We start from the raw sequence: 20,829 nt of genomic DNA, 5'->3' as shown, positions 1-20,829 counted from the left end.
GGGTCCTGGCTGCCTTTGGACCCAGCCTGTACAGAGGCTGGAGGTTGAGAGGGTCACCAGCAGCCAGCGATTTAATCACCCATGCCTATATGACAAAGCCTCCATAAAAACCCACAGGACTCGGTTCAGAGAGCTTCTGGGCTGGTGTTGAAGCTCCACCCTCCACAGCAGAGGCCAGGAGGGTGGAGCACTCAGGGGGGGTTTAGAAGTCCCTGCGCCCTTCCCATGTGCCTTGTCCTGGGCATCTTCTCCATCTGGCTAATCCTGAGTCTTACCTTTTATGATGAACTGAAGAACTAGTAAGTGAACTGTTTTCCTGAGTTTTGTGAGCTGGTCTAGCAGTTTTTTTGAAAGATTTTATTTATTCATTCATGAGAGACACGCTGAGAGACAAGCAGAGACACAGGCAGAGGGAGAAGCAGCCTCCATGCAGGGATCCTGATGTGGGACTCGATTCCGGGTCTCCAGGATCAGGCCCTGGGCTGAAGGTGGCGCTAAACCGCTGAGCCACTAGGGCTGCCCTAGCAATTTTTTTAAAAAAGATTTTGTTTATTGAGAGAAAGCAAGCATGTGCGCGCGCAGACAAGCAGGGGGGAGGGGCAGAGGGAGCAGTAGCCCCCCCCCCGCAGAGCAGGGAGCCCAATGCAGGACTCCTCCCAGAAACCCGGGATTATGACTGGAGCTGAAGGGAGATGCTGAACCAGCCAAGCCACCCAGGTGCCCCTACTGCTCTAGCAAATTAATTGGGGGTCATGGAAATGTCCAGTTTATAGCCAATTGGCCACCTGGCCATTGGCATCTGAAGGGAGAGGGCAGTGGTGTGGGGCTGAGCCCTTAATCTGTGGGATCTGATGCTTTCCCCAGGTAGATAGTGTCAGGATTGAGCTAAATTTAGGCCACATGGTCACTGTGCACTAAGAGTTGGAGACTTGCTTGGTGGTGTGGGAAGAACACACAGTGGACTGTGTACTTGAGTGTGCAACTCTGGGGTCAGCACGGATTTTCAGGGAGAATGCCACCTCTGGCTGGTGCTGGGGCTTGAGCGGGTCACGTGACCTCTCTGTGCTCCCATTCCCTCAACTACCAAATAATAATAGGTATGTCATCCACTCTCAACCTCTGTTCATTCAGCCAGTTTTTATCAAGCTCCCGAGTCCTGAGAGATGGGCCAGGAGGGTGGTGCTAGGCGAGGTGGACAGCACCGAGCAGAGTCACTAGTCTGCTGGGCGGTGAGTGGTGCCTGGCCCTTAGGTTGAGGCATGGGGATGTTTGTTGCTGGGGATGGCATCAATGTCCCTGGCCTGAAGTATCTGGAATCCAGGGAGGGAGGCTGTATCACCTAGAACCGATTTTGCATATGTTGCATCATCTATAAGCACACACAGACTCGAGGCTGGAAGGACAGTGGGCTGCTGTGTGCCAGGCCTGAGTCCCCATAAGGAGTCAGGGTGTAGGCAGGGGTTCTTTTATTTTTTTATTTTTTTTTTTATTTATGACAGTCACAGAGAGAGAGAGAGAGGCAGAGACACAGGCAGAGGGAGAAGCAGGCTCCATGCACCGGGAGCCCGACGTGGGATTCGATCCCGGGCCTCCAGGATCGCGCCCTGGGCCAAAGGCAGGCGCCAAACCGCTGCGCCACCCAGGGATCCCTAGGCAGGGGTTCTGAAGGGGTCAGGGGTTGAGTACAAACATCCCAATTTGTGTTTTAATCCCATCACTCCAGGATTGTAAGGAGGTCCTTCAGGGACCCCCCTCCCCCCAGAACAGCAGTCTGAAGAGCCCCTGCTGTAGGCTGTACCACCTGGTGATGGCTTTTCACTTAGGTCTTGGGTGACACCAGGAGTTGATGAAGCCACAGAGCTGCCCCCACAGCCCTGGCGGTGATGGTGGTGGCTATCCTGGTGGTGTAGGTGGCTGGAGCCCACCCAGCTTCTTTCTGTTGTGGGTGTCCCATAGGTTGGTTGGTTTGGTGCACATGCTTCTCAAAGGTTCAGACCTGAGACCTCAGACTCAGGGGGTGTGTTCTAGTGCACTGTTGTGGCAACACCACAGTCTGGGTGGCTTATAAACAACAGACCTTTATTTCTCACAGTTCTGGAGGCGGGAAAGTCCGAGATGAAGGTGCCTGCTCAGTGTCTGGCCAGAGCCTCTTCCTGGTTCATAGACAGCTGTCTCTCACTGTCCTTACATGGCTGGGTTAGGGGACTCCAGAGCACCTCTTCATGACCTGGTAACCTCCCAAAGGCCTTAGCTCCCAGTAGCTCATTGGGGGTGAGAGTTCTGTGTCAGTTTGGAGGAGACATAAACATCTGATCGTGTCCCAAACTTTTGTCTCTCTCTCTCTCTCTCTCTCTTTTTTTTTTTTTTTTAAGATTTTATTTATTTATTCATGAGAGACATAAAGAGAGAAAGAGACAAAGACATAGGCAGAGGGAATAGCAGGCTCCCTGCATGGATCCCTGATGTGGGACTCGATCCCAGGACTCCAGGATCAGGCCCTGGGCTGAAGGCGGGCGCTCAACCGCTGAGCCACCCAGGGATCCCAAACTTTTGTCTCTTGATGAAACTTGGGTTTTTGTGAATGTGTAGCTAAGGAGGGAGTGAGTGGAGCAGGTGTCTTCTGGGAGAGCTTCGAGGTCCCATTTTTATTCTTCCCCTCAGTCCTCCTCTGGGGGGAGTCTGAGGATTTGGGTGCGGATCATTCTGTGCTTTGGAGAGCTTGCACGTCCTGGGGCCTCGCTCTTTAGCAGGCTTAGTTCATTTAAATAATGGAGAGTGTTTGCATTTGGGGGTTGTCAGTGATGATTGAGGTACACCGTGTATACTACCAGACGTTGGAAAGTGGAACAGATGGAACCACCCCAGAAGCCTGCTTGGCTCGCTGTGTGGCCTGTGAGGAAGGGACGGGGCCTTACCACAGCCACCGGCCGTCACTGGAGCAGCCTCTAACTGGAGCCTCATGGTTTCAGTTTTCCTCGTCTGTAAAGGATGACGAGCACACGTGTCCATCTGCATCTGATGCACATGTGTAAAGGAAACCGAGCCATGTGTGGGGACACGGGGAGGCCTCCAAGGGAGGTGCCTTCCCTTGGTCTTTATTTTGATTTGTTGGTTATCCGGGTCACCTGGATGCCTGTAAGTAGGGCAGAGTCTGAATCCCTCCGGCACAGAGGAGGGTGAACCTTTTGAGGTCACGAGGTCCTCGAGTGTCTGTGCTGTGAGACCAGGGCTGGGAGGCCAAAACTGTGGCCTCTGGCAGGTCTTCTGAATGTGGCCTTAAAAGGATTTTCAGCCAGTCTGGGTCCCATCGGGATCCCTCATGGCTCGTTCATTGTGTGCGAACAGCCGCCCTTTGTGGTCTGCTGGGAGGTGACACGGGCCGCCCTCCCTCTGTGACTGGAGGGGGAGGCCCCGCACGGGTTAACGTAGGGGGCTCGGGATTGGCAGCCTTCAGGTGACCTCGGAGCGTCCTGCCACCCGCGGAGAATAGGGTTAGGATCTGTGCCCCTCGATGGCTTCCGTATCTGGGGTCCAGAGGTGGGGGTTCTCCTCTTCCCCCTCCCTGCCCGCCTGCCTTCTGTGCCTGCCCTTCGCCGTGTTTTCTCGCTCTTCCCCTCCGGCCTCGTCAGAGCTCGGCTGCTCCTCTTGGTCCTGACCTGTGTGTACGCACACAAGATGCCTCCAGGTACGCACGCACGCACCGTGCACACGCCTCTCCCTGGTCCTCCATTGCACACATTCCTCCTTTTAAAAGTTCCCTTTTAAAAAATGTGAGCGTTTGAAAAACCTTAGGAAAGGCCAGAGAATAGCGCCAACACCCTCCATTCAGAGCCCTCGCTTCCCATGCCCATGTTGCGTCTCTCAGATGGCGCCTCCGTGACCCTTCTGTCCCCGTGGCCCCGGTGCTGCCCTCCACGTCGCCTCTCCTTACGTGTGGTTCGGTCTCCCGCCGCCCCGTGTGAGTCTGGTTCGTGGTGCGTCTGCTCCGTGCTGGGACATGGAGACTGGCTCACTCCTCTTAACTGCCGTGTGGTCCCACCTGGTGACTGTCACCGTCTGCTTGTCACGTCATTACCTAGCGAGATGGGAGGTGTGGATGCCCATTGATAATCACTCTCCTATATGTCTGTGTAACCAAAGTGTGTATGTAAACTGAAATTAGAGCTCGAGACATCTCTCGGGGTACCTGGCTGGCTCAGTTGGAGGAGGGTCATGACTTCCCTTGATCTCAGGGTCGTGAGTTCAAGCCTCAGGTTGGGTGCAGAGATGAGTTAAATAAATAAAACTTTAAGAGGTAGGTGGGGGATGCCTGGGCGGCTTAGTCAGTTAAGTGTCCAAGTCTTGATTTCAGCTCAGGTCATGATCTCGGGATCCTGGGATTGGGCTCCACATTGTGCTCCACATTCATCGGGGAGTCTACTTTAGATTCTCTCTGTCCATTTCCCCCACCTTTCCCCCTCCCTCCCTCCTTCTCACTCTCATTTTTTTTTAAAGATTTTATTATTTATTTATTCATGAGAGACAGAGAGAGAGAGGCAGGCTCCATGCATGGAGTCAGATGTGGGACTCAATCCTGGGACTCCAGGATCACACCCTGGGCTGAAGGCAGTGTTGAACTGCTGAGCCACCCAGGGATCCCTGCTCATTCTCTTTCAAATAATCATTAAAAAAAAAAAAAGAAAAAAACACCAAAACTTTAGAAAAGAAACATCTCATGACCATGGGGCTTTAAGTGAGAATTTTTCTTCTGGTTTGTGGCCATTGTAAAATAATATTAATCAAAACAAATATTACAGTTTTTTTGGGGGGGGGGGCTGTTGTTTTGTTTTTAGTGAGAGAGCGTGCATACAGGAGCTAGGGGGTGGATGGAGGGAGAGGGAAAATCTTAAGCAGTTCCACTCCCAGTGTGGAGTCCTACACAGGGCTCCATCTCATGACCCTGAGATCAGTGACCTGAGCTGAAACCAAGAGTCAGAAGCTCAACCCATTGAGCCACCCATGTGCCCATTCAGTTTTTATAAATAGAAAACATCAATACACATTGAACATAAAACATACTGAAAAGGTGTGTGTTAGGTGAGTGGGCTCCGTTCCTCCCCGGTTGGTTCCTGTCGTCACAGTAGAATATAACGCACGGCTAGCGTGAGATCAGGTCAGCAGGAGCTCTGGTTCTAGTTTCCATTTGACATTGAGAAACCGAGTCATGTAAATAACTCGGTGGGAATTAACAGGGTTTTGATAAAGCAATAGCATCTAATTCCAAGTTTTTTTGCCAAAAAAATTTTACATAAAGGTCTAATATCAAAAACTTAGTAATGAATTCCCATCTGACAACTCAAGTGCCCCCACTCCCTAAGAACAGCTTTATGGAGGTATAATCCACACACCTTAGAGTCCACTCTTTTAAGGTGGACAATACCGTGGCCTTTCCAGAACTTGCTTCCAGTTTTGTGATGTTACCGTATTTCTCATATTTTTAAATTATTTTTCTTGTTTCAAAAGTAATGCTAATTATAGAAAATTTAAATGATACAGGTAAAGCCCCCCCCCAAAAAAAAAAGTACTCACTATTACCTCTTCATCAGGAGGCTTTAGATTGTAGCATTTATACTCTGCAGTTAGAGAAGCTTAAAGCTGCACTAAGACGTGGGGGCCTCCTGTGCATAGCCCATCGGATCATGCTGTGCTGTGGGGGAGATAGAAGTTAACGGTTTTGATAGAGCAGTAGCATCTAATTCTAAGTTTTTTGCCAAAAAAAAATCTGTAGGGGAATGTAAAGCAGAGAAGAGAAAATGTGGAGAGGTTGGTCGGCAAGCAGAATGGAGGGTTGAGGATTGCACATTTAAAAAGGAGTGATCAAAAAGGCCTTGCTGAGAAGGAAATTCGAGATGAAGGATATGGGCACAGCTCTTGGGAAAGAATTTCAAACCCTGAGGAAACTGGAAGTGCAAAGGCCCTGGGGCATGAACAGGGTTGGCCAGTCTGCGTTGCCTGGGGGCTGTGCAGGCCATGAGGAGGAGTTTGGAACTTTCTTGAGTATGATGAGGAGGCAGGAGAAGCCTTCTAGCAGAGGGATGTGGGAGGCAGGCTGGGGCCGTGGGAGTGTGGGGAGCCAAGATGGGGGAGATCGCAGTAATTAGGCAGCAGATGTTGGTGGCTTTGACCAGCGTGGTGACAGAAGCTGTCAGGGTCAGGAACTGAGAAAGAGAAGGGTCGCTCAGCTCAGATTGGATTTCAGAAGCCCACTGTGCGAGTTGTCTCCTGCTGATAACAACATTTAGCATTTTTAACACTCAGTGCTTATTTTTTCCCAGTTTCTGTGTTCCTGGAATTTGGGGACAGCTTAGCTGAGCGGGCCTCACTTAGGATCTCCCCGGAGCGTCTCCCCACAGCCTGGCACGAGGACCTCCCCATAGGGCCGCTTGAGTGTCCTCACAGCATGGCAGCCAGCCACCGCCACCCCCCGCCCCCCAGCCACAGAAGCCCTGTCGGGTCATTCCCGCTGTATGCTGCGGGTTACAGGTCCACCTGAGGCGGGCATGGGAAGGGCCGCCCAGAGACACCAGTACCATCTTGGAGGAGAGCTGCTGTACCCACTTTCTGCCTGAAAGGAGGAAGCTTTGGGGGAATTTGGACATAATGTACTTTGGTCCTTGAAGAGCCCCCAGGAGGAGGTTAGGAGTCCCAGGCTAGGGTCCTGCCTGCTGCCTGGAAGGCCGGGGGGCGGGGGGGGGGGAGGGTGTGTGGCTCCCCTGCCAGATCCTGCCTTTTCCTGAACCTTGTCTCTAGACCAAGGCTGTGCCAACTTTGGATCCTGCCTCAGAGTCCTCTTGGACAGGGCAGGGGCCCAGGCACCATCCACATTTGGACCTCATTGACCAGTGTGGGCAGTCACTGGTTTTCTTTGTCCTCTCTCTTTGTGCCATTGTGTCCTAACTTGTCACACAGCAGCCAGGGCATGTCGCTTTCCCCAGTGGCTGTGCTGTGCATGGTGGTGTGTGGCTTCACCACGATCTTAGCAGACCAGGTGGCTCTGAGCTGGGTTCTCCTTCGAGCTGCCAGCTAGGGCCCCTCTCGCCCGCCCTGTGACTTGGGCTCGAGGTTGGGTGGGCCACACGCCAACCAAGATTAAAGCCAGGATCCAGGGCAGCCCGGGTGGCTCAGCGGTTTAGCGCCGCCTTCAGCCCAGGGTGTGATCCTGGAGACCCGGGATCTAGTCCCACGTCGGGCTCCCTGCATAGAGCCTGCTGTGTCTCTGCCTCTCTCTCTCTCTCTCTCTCTCTCTCTCTCTCTCTCTCTCTCTCTCCCCCCCGCCCCGTGTCTTTCATGAATAAATAAATAAAAACTTAAAAAAAAAAAAAAAAAGCCAGGATCCAGAGACCAGGGACCGACTACATGCCAGGCCGTGGGCACCTTGTTCCTGCTCCACAGGCAGGAAAGGTCATCTTCAAAGTCTTTGCATATTAAACTGCACTGATGCTTCCAGGGCAGCAGCACTGAGTGCAGATCCTAGGTGAATTTGGAGGGGTCCCTGTGCTTCCCCACATCTCAGTCTTCTTTTTTTAAGATTTTATTTATTTAAAAAAAAAAAGATTTTATTTATTTATTCATGAGAGACACAGAGGCAGAGACATAGGCAGAGGAAGAAGCAGGCTCCCCACAGGGAGCCTGATGTGGGACTCGATCCCAGCACGCCGGGATCACGAACTGGGCCAAAGGCAGACACTTAACCACTGAGCCACCCAGGCGTCCCTCTCAGTCTTTTTATTAAGAGCTCCATGTTGGCCCAGGTGCATGTGCCATAGAAAGACCTAGCATTAGGCAGCATGTCTGCACTCTTGTCCCTGCTGCCTCCAGCCCCGACTGACTTCTCGGCTATGGTTTGTGTGTGTCCAGGCTGACCGCTCTGTGTGTACTCACAACATCTGACTCTGTGCACTTACCTCTCAGGTGGGATCCTGAACACTTCAGCTTGTTTTTTTAATAACAGATATTCCGTGACCATCTTCCTACGTGAGTATCCAAGTGTGTTTGACTCTCTTTTGCAGCTGCTTGGTGTCCCATTAAATCAGGAGTATTTAACTAGTCACCACTTTATTCTTTTTCTCTCACTGCGGTTGGCTCTGTCTGATTCCTGGCCACATGTGTACGGCGCTGGGGTTATGCCCTTGCCCAGTGTTTCCTGCTTATGTTCCCTGCAGGCCAGAGTCACCGGGCGGGACTCCTGGTTCTGGGCCTGTTTGCCCGGGCAGCTGTGGCCGTGTGCACCGTACCCAGGGCTGCGGTTTGCGGAAAGGGCGCACACATCCAGGCAGGGCGTGCACCGTAGTCTGAAGGGCCCAGAATTCCCTCTGGGGGCTCCAGGAAGGACCCATGTGGGCTCAGGTGCCCAGGTGTGCCCTGCTATGCCTGAGGGATGCATGGCCTAGGTGTCCACAAAATTCACAGGGTCCCATGGCCACCTGACTTTTCTTGGGGTTCTCCGTGCCAGAGAGAAATGGGGGTGAGCGTCAGATTAGGAATCTTGGGAGAGGCGTTACTCTAACGTTTCCCTAGCAAAGCTGTGAGCTCTCTTCTTTGAATGTTTTATTCGTTTATTTTTATATAAAATGTGCATTTAGTGCCTAAGTGTGCCAGGGACATAATGGGGAACAGCCTAGAGCCTCATTTGTCATGGTGGGGGGTGTCAGATACTCAGCTCCATACAGTGAGAAAGTACTCAGGGCTCAGGTGTGGGGTTGCGGGACTTAGTCTGGGGACGGGGAACCGCGTTCGTGTCCCATGGCTGCTGGAGCACCACGAAGTGAGTGGCTTAGAACAACAGAGTTTATTCTCACTGTTCTGAAGGGTGGAAGTCCCAGGTGAAGGTGTCCCAGGGGTTGGTTCCCTCTGAGGGCTCTAGGGGGTGGTCCTTCCTGCCTCCCAGCCTCTGGGGCTCCAGGCACGCCTCACCGTGTAGTCGTCACCCTGCCTTCTTCCCTGTGTGTGTCTGTGTCTGAATCCCTTTCTCAGGTGAAGACATTGGTCACTGGATTTAGTGTCCCCTAGTCTAGTCTGACCTCCTCTTTTTTTCGAAATTTAAATTCCGGTTACTTAATCCTCAGTGTTCTGTTAGTTTCAGGTACAGAATATAGTGATTTCAGCACTTCCATATGTGACCCTGGGCTCATTGTGACAAGTGTGCTCTGTCGTCCCCATACCCCTACCCACCTCCCCTCTGGTCATTTGTTCTCTGCAGTTAAGAGTCTTTTTCTTGATTTGTCTATTTTTTTCTTTGTTCATTTGTTTTGTTTCTTAAATTCCACATGAATTAACTCACGTGGTTAACTCCCACCACATATTCTTGCCTCTTTTGCTAAAGATTGATTGATTATATGTTTCTGGGCTTTCTGTTCTGTTCCATTGATCTTCACATCTATTTTTGTGCCAGTACCAGACCGTTTTGATTACAGTGGTTTCCTAGTATCTTCAAATCTGGAAGTGTGATACCTTCTGTTTTGTTTTTCTTTTTCACGTGGTATTTGTCTTTCTCTGACTTACTTTGCTTAGCATTATACTCTAAATCCATCCGTGTCATTGCAAATGGCAAGATTTCATTATTTTTTATGGCTGAGTAATATTCCAGTGTGTGTGTGTGTGTGTGTGTGTGTGTGCATGCGTGCACATGTGCATACACACACATATATATAACCTTTGTCCTTTCATCAGTCGATGGGCACTTGGGCTGCTTCCATACTTGGCTGTTGTAGATAATGCTGCCCTAAACATTGGAGAGCATGTATCCCTTTGAATTAGTGTTCTTGTGTTCTTTGGGTAAAGACTCAGTACTGTAATTACTGAATCATTGGGTAGTTCTATTTTTAACTTTTTGGGAAGCCTCCGTACTGTTTTCCACAGGGGCTGCACCAACAGTGCACGAGGGTTCCTTTTTCTCTTCATCCTCATCCACACCTGTTGTTTCTTGTGTTGTTGATTTTAGCAGTTCGGACAAGTATGAGGTGATAGCTCATTGTAGTGTTGATTCGCATTTCCCTGATGATGAGTGATGATGAGCATTTTTCATGTGACTGTTGGCCATCTGGATGTCTTTAAAGAAATGTCTGCTCCTGTCTTCTATTTTTAAATTGGATTATTTGGTTTTGTTTGGTGTTGGATTGTGTAAGTTCTTTATATATTCTGGGTATTAAGCCCTTATCAGATATATCATTTACAAATATCTTCTCCCATTTGTTAGGTTGTCATTTAGTTTTGTTCATTGTCTTTTTTTTTTTTTAAGATTTTATTTATTTATTCATGAGAGACACAGAGAGAGAGAGGCAGAGACACAGGCAGAGGGAGAAGCAGGCTCCATGTGGGGAGCCCCATGTGGGACTTGATCCCGGGTCTCCAGGATCACACCCTGGGCCAAACGCAGAAGCTCTACCGCTGAGCCACCCAGGCATCCCTTGTTGATTGTTTCCTGTGCTATGCAGAAGCTGTTTATTTCGGTCTAGTTCCAATAGTTTTTTTGCTTTTATCCTTTTGCCTCAGACATATCTAGAAAAATGTTGCTATAGCTGATGTCAGAGAAATTACTGCCTGTGTTCTCTTCTAGGATTTTTATGGTTTTAGGTCTCACATTTAGATCTTTAATCCATTTTTAGTTTATTTTTGTGTAGGTATAAGAAAGTGGTCCAGTTTCATTATTTTGCATGTAGCCACCCAGTTTTCCCAACACCATTTGTTAAGGAGACTCTCTCTTTCCCACTGCATATTCTTGCCTCTTTTACTAAAGATTAATTGACCATATAATCATGGATATGTTTCTGGGCTTTCTGTTCTGTTCCATTGATCTTCACATCTATTTTTGTGCCATACCAGACAGTTTTGATTACAGGGGTTTTCTAGTATCTTCAAATCTGGAAGTGTGATATCTTCTGTTTTCTTTTTCTTTTTCAAGATTGTTCTGGCTATTCAGGATCTCTTATGGTTTCATACCAATTTTAGGATTTTTTGTTCTAGTTCTATGAAAAATGTTGTTGGCATTTTGATGGGATTACATTAAATCTGTAGATTGCTTTGGGTAATATGGATATTTTAACATTATTTGTTCTCCCAAATCTCTCCAATCTGAATCTCTCCAATATTTTTCTTTTTTTCTTTTTTTTTCAAATGTAAAGAAGCTGACAGTGTGAAAGAACTTTTTTTTTTTTTTTTTTAAGATTTTATTTATTTATTCATGAGAGAGAGAGAGAGGCAGAGACACAGGCAGAGGAAGAAGCAGGCTCCATGCGGGGAGAACCTGACGTGGGACTCGATCCCAAGACTCCACTCCAGGATCACGCCCTGGGCTGAAGGCAGGCCCCAAACCGCTGAGCCACCCAGGGATCCCTGGGATATTTTTCCATTTGTTTGTGACATCTTCAGTTTCTTTAATCAATGTTTTACAGTTTTCAGAGTGCAGGCCTTTCACTTCCTTGGTTAAGTTTATTCCTAGGTATTTTATTATTTTTGGTGCAATTGTAAATGGGATTATTTTTCAAATTTTTCTTCCTGTTGCTTCATTGTTAGTATATAGAAATGCAGTGGATTTTCTACATTGATTTTGTATCCTGCAGCCTTACTGAATTCATTTATCAGTTCTAGTAGCTTTTTGGTGGAGTCTTAGGCATTTATATATAAGATCTTGTCATCTGCAAATAGTGGAAGTTTTACTTCTTACCAATTTGGCTGCCTTTTCTTCCTTCCTCTTGCCTGATTGCTGTGGCTGGAGCTTCCTGTACTCTGTTGAATAGCAGTGGTGAGCGTGGACATCTTTGTCTTGATCCTGATCTTTGGGGAAAGCTCTGTTTTCCCCATTGAAGATGATGTTAGCTGTAGTTTTTCATATATGGCTTATTATGCTGAGCTATATTCCCTCTAAACCTACTTTGTTGAGGGCTTTTATCATGAATGTATGTTGTACTTTGTCAAATGCTTTTTCTGCTTCTATTAAGATGATCATATGGTTTTTATCCTTTCTCTTTTTTTAAAAATATTTTTATTTATTTATTCATAGAGACAGAGAGAGAGAGAGGGAGAGGCAGAGACACAGGCAGAGGGAGAAGCAGGCTCCTCGCAGGGAACCCGATGCGGGACTCCATCCTGGGTCTCCGGATCACACCCCGGGCTGCAGGTGGCGCTAAACCGCTGCGCCACCGGGGCTGCCCTATCCTTTCTCTTTTTGATGTGATGTATCATATTGATTGATTTGTGAATATTGAACCATCTTTGCATCCCAGGAATAAATTCCACTTAATCATGGTGAATAATTTTTTTTAATGTTGTTAGATTTGGTTTGCTGAAGATTTTTTTGCATATGTGTTCATCAGAGCTATTGGCTTGTAGTTCTCTTTTTTTTGCACTGTACCTGGTTTTGGTATCAGGGCAATGCTGGTCTCTTAGAATGAATTTGGAAGGTTTTCTTCCTTTTCTATGTTTTTGTAGTAGTTTGAGAAGAATAGATGTTAATTAATTAATTAATTAATTATTTATTTATTTTACTTATTTATTCATGAGAGACAGAGAGAGGCAGAGACACAAGCAGAGTTGGAGAAGCAGGCTCCATGCAGGAAGCCCAATATGGTACTTGATCTTGAGACCCCAGGATCAAGCCCTGAGCCAAAGGTAGATGCTCAACCACTGAGCCACCCAGGCGTCCCATCTTTTTTAAATACTTAGTAGAATTCACCTGTGAAGCTTCTGGTCCTGGACTTGTTTGTTGGGAGTTTTTTGATGACTGATTCAATTTCATTGCTGGTAATTGGTCTATTCAAATGTTGTGTTTCTTCCTGATTCAATTTTGGGATGTTGTATGTTGCTAGGAATTTATCCATTTCTTCCAGGTGGTTCAAGTTGTTGGCATATAATTTTCAAAAATATTCTCTCATAATCCATCATATATTTTGGTATTGGTTGTTATTTCTCCTTTTTCTTTCTTTCTTTTTTTTTAAGATTTTATTTATTTATTCATGAGAGAGAGAGAGAGAGAGAGAGAGAAGCAGAGACACGGAGAGGGAGAAGCAGGCTCCATGCAGGGAGCCTGACGTGGGAGTCGAACCCGGGTCTCCAGGATCACACCCTGGGCTGCAGGTGGCCCTAAACCGCTGAGCCACCCGGGCTGCCCCCCCCCCCACTTTTTTTTGATGAGTCTGGCTAATGGTTTATCAATTTTGTCCATCATTTCAAAGAACCAGCTCCTGGTTTCATTAATCTGTTCTATTTTGAAAGTTTCTATTACATTTGTTTCTGCTCTAATCTTATTTCCTTTGTTCTGTTGTTGGTTTTGGGTTTTATTTTTTCTTTTCCTTGCTCTTTAAGGCATGAGGGTAGGTTGCTCATTTGAGACTTTTCTTGCTTCTTGAGGTAGGCCTGTATTGCCATAAACTTCCCTCTTAGGCCTGCTTTTGCCGCATCTCAAAAATTTTGGAACATTGTGCTTTCATTTTCGCTTGTCTCCATGTATTTTTTTTCCTCTTTGATTTCTTGGTTGACCCATTCATTGTTTAGTAGCATGTATTTGTTCTTCCCAGATTTTTTTCTTGTTGACTTCTAGTTTCATAATGTCAGAAAAGATGCATGGAATGATTTACTGACTTTGTTGAGACTTGTTTTGTGGTCTAACGTGATTTATTCTGGAGAATGTTGCACGTGCACTTGAAAAGAATGTGTATTCTGTTGTTGTAAGATGGAATGTTCTGAATATATCTGTCAGATTAATCTGGTCCGGTGTGTCATTCAAAGCCGCTGTATCCTTGTTGATATTCTGTTTGTATTATCTGCCCATTGATGTAAGTGGGTTAATTACTATTAATTACTTCCTTTAGGTTTGTTATTGTGTATTTGGGTGCTCCCATCTTGGGTGATACAGTGTCCTTTATCTCTTTTCACAGTCTTTGTTTAAAAGTCTGTTTTGTTCCACGTGAGTATTGCTACCCGGGCTTTCTTTTCACACCATTTGCATGATGAACTCTTCTCCACCCCTTCACTTTCAATCTTCATGTGTCTTTAGGTCTGAAATGAGTCTCTTGGAGGCTCAGCATACAGCTTGGTCATGTTTTCTTATCCATCATCCCATCACACCTTGTCTTTTGATTGGAGTGTTTAGTCCATTTACATTTAAGTAATTGTTGATGGGTGTGTATGTATTGCCATTTTGTTACTTGTTTTATGATTTTTCTCCATTCTTTCTTTCTCTTGCTCTCTTCTCTCATGATTAATTGGCTTTCTTTAATGAGATACTTGGATTCCTCTTGATTTTTTGCGTATCTATTAGTGGTTTGTGATTTGTGGATACTGTTTGGTTTGTATGTGACATCCTCTGCACATAGCAGTGTGTATGAGGTTGACGGTCACTGAAGTTTGAACTCATTCCTTACTCCTCTGCTCCCCACATTTTAGGTATACGGTGTCATACTTTACATCCTTCTATTTTGTGGGTTAGTTGACCAACTTTTATAGGTATCTATATTTTTACTGGTTTTGTACTTTATTCTGACTTCTTGCTTACATGTATAAAGACCCTGTTTCCAACTAAGGTCACACATGTAGGCGTAGGGAGGAATGGAGACAAATCCTTGAGGAGGATGCAACTCAGGCTGGCACAGAAGGGAAAGATAATGGAACAGAGGACGGGATGCACACCTAAGCAGGGAGGGGAAGTCTGGGAGCAGGACAGGTATTGGGGTGCAGAGTTTGACAATGTTGCAGGGCTGAGGCCCAGCCTAGAGCTGAGAGTGGGAGGGACTGCCTGGGAGGCTTCTCTCCAAGTGAAGCTGTTCTCAGGGCTGAGCCTCTTGGCCATCACACACTTCCCCTGGGGTATGTCGAGCCTCATAATCTACAACCGTGTTTCCTTTCTTAACCAGGAAACTACTTTGCCTCGCACTTTTTCATGGGAGGCGAGAAATTTGACACTCCCCACCCTGAAGGTTACCTCTTTGGAGAAAACATGGATCTGAATTTCCTGGGCAATCGTCCAGTACAGGTGGGTCCAGGTGGGTCTTGCTGGGGCTAGGGTTGTGGGGTGGCGGTAGTGAGGTGCCTTCCCTCCACTGTCCATAGCCAGCTTTGAGGACAAGCAGACACTGAGTCCCAGACAGAGCTGCTGGCAGGACATGTGCATGTGTGTATAGGGACATGTCCTGGCACTTCCCCCAGAGAGGCAGGATGGCTGCAGGTATCACTGGAGACAGGGCTGCTGCTGCAGAACCCAGTGCATCCAGGCTATGGGCTTATGGAAGTTTATGGATTTGATCCCAGGCCTCTTGGATGACTTTATTTAAAAAGAAAAAACACCCCGATGTTTATAGCAGCAATGGCCACTATAGCCAAACTGTGGAAGGAGCCTCGGTGTCCAACGAAAGATGAATGGATAAAGATGTGGTTTATGTATACAATGGAATATTACTCAGCCATTAGAAATGACAAATACCCACCATTTGCTTCAACGTGGATGGAACTGGAGGGTATTATGCTGAGTGAAGTAAGTCAGTTGGAGAAGGACAAACATTATATGTTCTCATTCATTTGGGGAATATAAATAAGAGTGAAAGGGAATATAAGGGAAGGGAGAAGAAATGTGTGGGAAATATCAGAAAGGGAGACAGAACGTAAAGACTGTTAACTCTGGGAAACGAACTAGGGGTGGTAGAAGGGGAGGAGGGCGGGGGGTGGGAGTGAATGGGTGACGGGCACTGGGGGTTATTCTGTATGTTAGTAAATTGAACACCAATAAAAAATAAATTAAAAAACAAACAACAAAAACAAAACAAAACAAAAAAAAAAGAAAAAACAAAATCCATGTTCTGTAGAACAATGGGCAAGAGTTATGACCCAAAGGAGACCTGCAGATGGCTAGTAAAACATTTTAACGTGTTTGCTTTCACTAGTCACGTCAGAGAAGTGCACGCTTACACACTGCTGTCCATTTGTTCAATACACATTTGGTACCTGCTGTGTGCCTAGGACTCTTCCAGGGGCTGAGGGTGGAGGACAGATCCCATCCCATTCTTGCAGGGAGTGCCGACAATGAAGAAGAGAACATTTTGTGAATGGAGGCTTAAGAGCAGGGGTTGAGTGAGGGCCCATGGAGAGGGGGACGCTAAGCAAAGGATTGGGTTTTGTACTTCAAAATTATGGTCTCCAGTGTGGGTGAGGGGCCAGCAGAAGGCCCTGTCTTTCAGGAGACGTGGGACTCTGTTCCCTAAGGCTGCTGAGTCCTGGGGAGTCCATGGGCCTGGCAGCGGGTAGAGTGGACCAGTCTTTAGGCTGTTTTAGCAACAGAGCAGCTGGTTGACGTGACATCTTGATCCTTTAGTGGGTGGGAAGCAAGGAGCTAGGGCCTGGCGTGCTGCCCTCCCCAGCCTCCCGAGTCCCTGAGAGCAAGAAAGCAACCTCACCTTCCGTCTTTGAGGCCTCAGCTTGCATGCAGGGCCCGGCCCTAACAAACGTTCCATAAATCTGTTATTTTTCAAACTTGTACTTTGAGACCTTCGTAGACTCCCCTGAAGTGGTGAGAAGTGATGCAGAGAGATCCCCTAGGCCCTCCCCTCTGTTTTCCCAGTGATACCATCTGATAAAGCTCCATCTAGGGCGCTATCACAGGCAGGAACTTTTCAGATGGCTCTAGGCCTGTGGTTTCCTTTGTGAATGAGCACAAGGCCCGGGGAGTACAGAGCTGTGACTGTTGCTCTGATTATCCCCGTTTTCTATCCCTGCCACACCTTAGGGAGTCACCTGGCTTTGCTTTGGGTTTTCCCTCCTAGTTTCCATATGTCACCCCCGCCCCGCATGAGCCTGTGAAGACACTTAGGAGCCTGGTGAACATCCGAAAAGACTCTCTGCGGCTTGTAAGGTAAGGCTTTGCTCCAGCCTGCTTAGGGCCCCTGATACCTGGGAGAGGGGGCAGTGGTGAGGGACCCCAGTCTCTGCTAACTTCGGGTGGAGAGCCAGAGGCCACAGGCAGCTCTCAAGTTTCAGAGTTGCTCCTAGCGTGGGGTGTAGAGGGAGAAAGGGCCAGCAGGGCTCTGCTTGTAAAACTCCAGTTTTTGTTTTCATGGTTTTTTTTTTTTTTTTAAGATTTTATTTATTTAGGGCAGCCTGGTGGCTCAGCGGTTTAGCGCCGCATTCAGCCCAGGGCCTGATACTGGAGACCCGGGATCGAGTCCCACGTCGGGCTCCCTGCATGGAGCCTGCTTCTCCCTCTGCCTGTGTCTCTGCCCCTCTCTCTCTTTCTCTCTCTCTCTCTCTGTCTCTCATGAATAAATAAAATCTTAAAAAAACAGATTTTATTTATTTGTTTGAGAGATGGTGAGAGAGAACATAGGGAGGAGAGGGAGAAGCAGGCTCCCCTCTGAGCAGGGAGCCCCATGCAGGGCTCGACCAAAGGATCCTGGGATCATGACTCGAGCTGAAGGCAGACACTTAACCAACTGAGCCCCCAGGAGCCCCAAAACTCTGTTTTTTAAACCAGGGATTCTCAACTGGCAACTGTGCCCCCAGGGACACTGGTCCCAGTCTGCAGATGCTTTTAGGTGTCACAGCTAGGGGATTGGGTGCTGCTGGCCTATGGTGGGCAGAGACCAGGGATGCTGCTCAACACCCTTCAGCGCACAGGATGGCCCTGCTGCCAAGAATGATCCAGTCTCAAATGTCAGCAGCCTAAGAAACTGCTCTAACCTGGGAGGCTTGAGATGTCTGGGCTGTCTCTAGACCAGGAGGACTCCTCCCTGTCTGTGGGCGGGCAGTGAGGGAAGGAGAGCTCTGCCGTGTTGGGCCTTATTGTCTACCAGGCAGTGGGCCTTACATTTCCAGGCAACCACCTCCAAGGGCCCCGGGTGCAGGGATGCGCATGCTGTGCCGGGTGGACACGTACAGGCATGGCCAGTGACCTGCTGCCTGTCCCTCCGCCTCACTGATAGGTACAAAGATGGTGCCGACAGCCCCTCCGAGGACAGCGAGAAGCCCCGCGTCCTCTACAGCCTGGAGTTCACCTTTGATGCCGACGCCCGGGTGGCTATCACCATCTACTGCCAGGCGGCGGAGGAGTTCCTGAATGGGACGGCCGTGTGAGTCTCCGGGGCTGGGGGGCTGGGGGTGGCCCTGGCAGCCATGCTTCTGCGCTTCTGTTGTCTGTGTTGTGCGTTTGAGCTTCCGGATGTTTGATTTGCGACAAGCATCCTGCTGACCTCAAAAGTTTGAAATCCACAACCTCAGGACCACCAGAGACTCAGGCCAGCAGCAATGCGCCCACTCGGGTCCTGTTGGGGAGAGAGCCACCTGAGGGCCAAATTGGATCTGGGGTCCAAGCTCAGGCTTCGGGTGCTGGCCCTGGCCTGCTTGTACCTTAATTTCCTGAGCTGGGGTTGGGGGACTGAAGCGGCTCCCTAGGGATTCCTTTGAGGACTTTGCTGCTGCTACTGGAGGAGACTCAGAGGTGGGGCTTTGTGGGGAGCACTCCCTGCAGGAGGGAACACTTTGGTCTCCATGGGGCTCCCTGGGCTGGAGGCCTGGGCCCCTTAGGGGCTGCCCTTACCATCCCCCCACTACTCGCACCCTTCCCGGCAGCAATCAGAGGACAAAGTTCCTTTTCCTACACTTTCTTCTGTGAGGCTCCACACTAGCCCAAATGTTGGATTACTTTTGTTTTTTCAACGACGCAAGCCATTTACAAATGTGTCCTTACCATAAGCCAAGAGTTAGAAGATCCAGGAGTATCCAGGGGCCTGCCTCCCAGAGATGAGGCAATACCCTGCTGGTGCTGTCACTGGTGTGGGTGCCCAGGTCCCTCCCCAACCCTCCCGGTGCCCTTTGGCTCTTTCCTTGTGGCCCTGCCCTTTGTCCTCGGCCATGCTCACTTGCTCTGGCCCCTGACCAGGAGGTGGGAGGACACGTGTGGCAGGGCCACAGTGCCACAGCAGTTGGGGTAAAGTTTCTGTGGCCTCTGCCTATAGTTTGGCTGCCGCAGGGGAGGGGTCCTGGCTTGTGGGGAAGGCCTGGGGCTGCTGCAGAGAGGGGCAGGGGACGGGCAGGCAGGCAGGTGAGGGCGAGCAGCCCACCCACCCCACACTCCTCCAGCTTTTGTCTCTGTCACACTTGGGCTTGTAAGAGGTGCCCTATGCTTGAGAGGACACATGAGCAAAGGACATGGCTGTCCCTGGAGACTTTGTCTTGGATCCTTGGGGCGGGCGGTGGGAAGATGCTGCTCTGTCCCCTTCCTGAGACCTGGCAGGAGTGGCTGGGAGCCTGCTTCCTTTCTGAGTTTGCTGGAATTGAGTGGTTTGAGCACAGAAGTCACCAGAACAGAGAGAAGCAGGAAGGCTCTGGGTCCCAGAAGCCTATGCCCAGGCCCGTTTGCCTTAGCCGGGAAATTCTGTTTGTGCTTGAGCTGCAGGGTGACCCTTCTGCCCCTTCCCTGATCCCTTCCCTACTACCTGACAAGCGAAAAAGGGGGCAGATCTGGGGTCCCAGAGAAAAAGCCCAGGTCTGCAGGGCAGCAGAGGCCTAGCCTTTGCCTTTACTGCAGGCTGAGGCCTGGATTCTCATGGGGAAGGAAGGGCCTCTGGCCTCTGGCAGGTGGAGGGGCCCTCTCTCTTTGTGCCTATAAGAGCACCCCTCACCCCCTTCCCCCCAGTCTCTCAGGCTCTCCAGAGTCTTTTGTCTAAGAGAAGCCCCGGGGATGGTGGGTGTGGGGTGGGTGGGGGGAGCTTTGTCAGGGTCGTGTCCATGGTCTCTCCAATGGTGAGAAGCCAGAGTTGCTCAGAATTGAAAATTCTCAAAGAGTGAGCACTCTTTGACCCAGCTGTTCCTTTTCTGGGAATTTATCTTGGGAATGTGCTTGTATATGTGGCAAAGATGTATGTAGAACAGAGTCCTGGGAGCAGTATTTGGAATAGCAAGATGCTAGAGACTGGTGTTCACCAGTGGGGGGCCTGATGGAATCAGTTAGTGTAGCCCCACAGTGAAGCCCCTGCATGCACCTCTGCATGTGGCATTTGGGACGACTTGCCCATCAGCAGTGAGGGAGCAGGTGTGGGTGGCCTGCCGCTCGAATATTGGAGAGCAGACTCCCGTGCATTCGGGCGTGGGTTGTGGCTGGTGCAGAGAAGCAGGCGGCAGGGAGCAGGCTTGAGGGTGAGTTTTGGGGGACACTGCACTTTGCGTAAAGGTTTATTACACCGTGTTTGTTCAGAGGGGGAGGCGTAGCCAGATCTGGAAAGGTGTTATGGGGCAGGGGTGGGCTCTAGAGGACTTGTAACCAGGCATGCCCGGGCAGGTGGCGAGCAGAACGAGGTCCCCGAGGCCAGGGGTGGGCTCAGGGCCCTGCCCCGCCACGGGGCGGCTGGGTCTTGCAGGAAGAGATGGGAAGTGTGGGTCCCGCATGTCTAATTTCTGCTCGGTCCCCAAGGACCAGTGCTGGCAGCCCCTGCATCAGAGGCCCCTGTGCTCGGGGTCGCCCCGAGGCCCGGGCGCGGCGGCTGTTTGCTCCTGCAGAGTGTCAGCGCCTTTCTCCCGGCTGCCCCTCCAGGTACAGCCCCAGGAGCCCCGCCCTGCAGTCCGAGACCGTCCACTACAAGAGAGGGGTGAGCCAGCAGTTCTCTCTGCCTTCCTTCAAGATTGACTTCTCTGAGTGGAAGGATGACGAGGTAACCTTCTTCCAGGAACCCCTTTCCCGAATTCCCTTCCACTTGTGGCCTGTCTGCTTGGACGAGCATTGGGGGTGGCTCGGTGGAGCCTGGACCGGAGAGCGGGGTCTGGGTCCCGTGGTAGCAGCAGTTACAGGCTCCTGTACCCGGCCTTGGGGCCCTGGCG

General features: G+C 49.5%; 1 protein-coding gene across 10 annotated transcripts in view; it reads left to right on the top strand.

The window, feature by feature from the left end:
- MGRN1 (mahogunin ring finger 1) overlaps window positions 1–20,829 on the top strand; it is a 60,705-nt gene that overhangs the window by 11,611 nt on the left and 28,265 nt on the right. For all 10 annotated transcript variants that reach the window (XR_007411031.1, XM_049110951.1, XM_025416650.3 and 7 more), the window contains exons 2-5: window positions 14,886–15,004; window positions 16,785–16,873; window positions 17,940–18,086; window positions 20,546–20,663. Coding sequence is in view for 9 of the 10 variants with exons in the window: in XM_049110951.1 (XP_048966908.1) it covers window positions 14,886–15,004; window positions 16,785–16,873; window positions 17,940–18,086; window positions 20,546–20,663 (473 nt within the window). In the remaining variant the exon portion in view is untranslated. The remainder of the gene's footprint in view (window positions 1–14,885; window positions 15,005–16,784; window positions 16,874–17,939; window positions 18,087–20,545; window positions 20,664–20,829) is intronic.

The sequence above is a fragment of the Canis lupus genome, chromosome 6, assembly GCF_003254725.2.
Source record: "Canis lupus dingo isolate Sandy chromosome 6, ASM325472v2, whole genome shotgun sequence".
Classification (NCBI taxonomy): domain Eukaryota; kingdom Metazoa; phylum Chordata; class Mammalia; order Carnivora; family Canidae; genus Canis; species Canis lupus.
The sequence above is the reverse complement of the archived record's forward strand: the minus strand, read 5'-3'. Positions and strand labels throughout refer to the sequence as shown.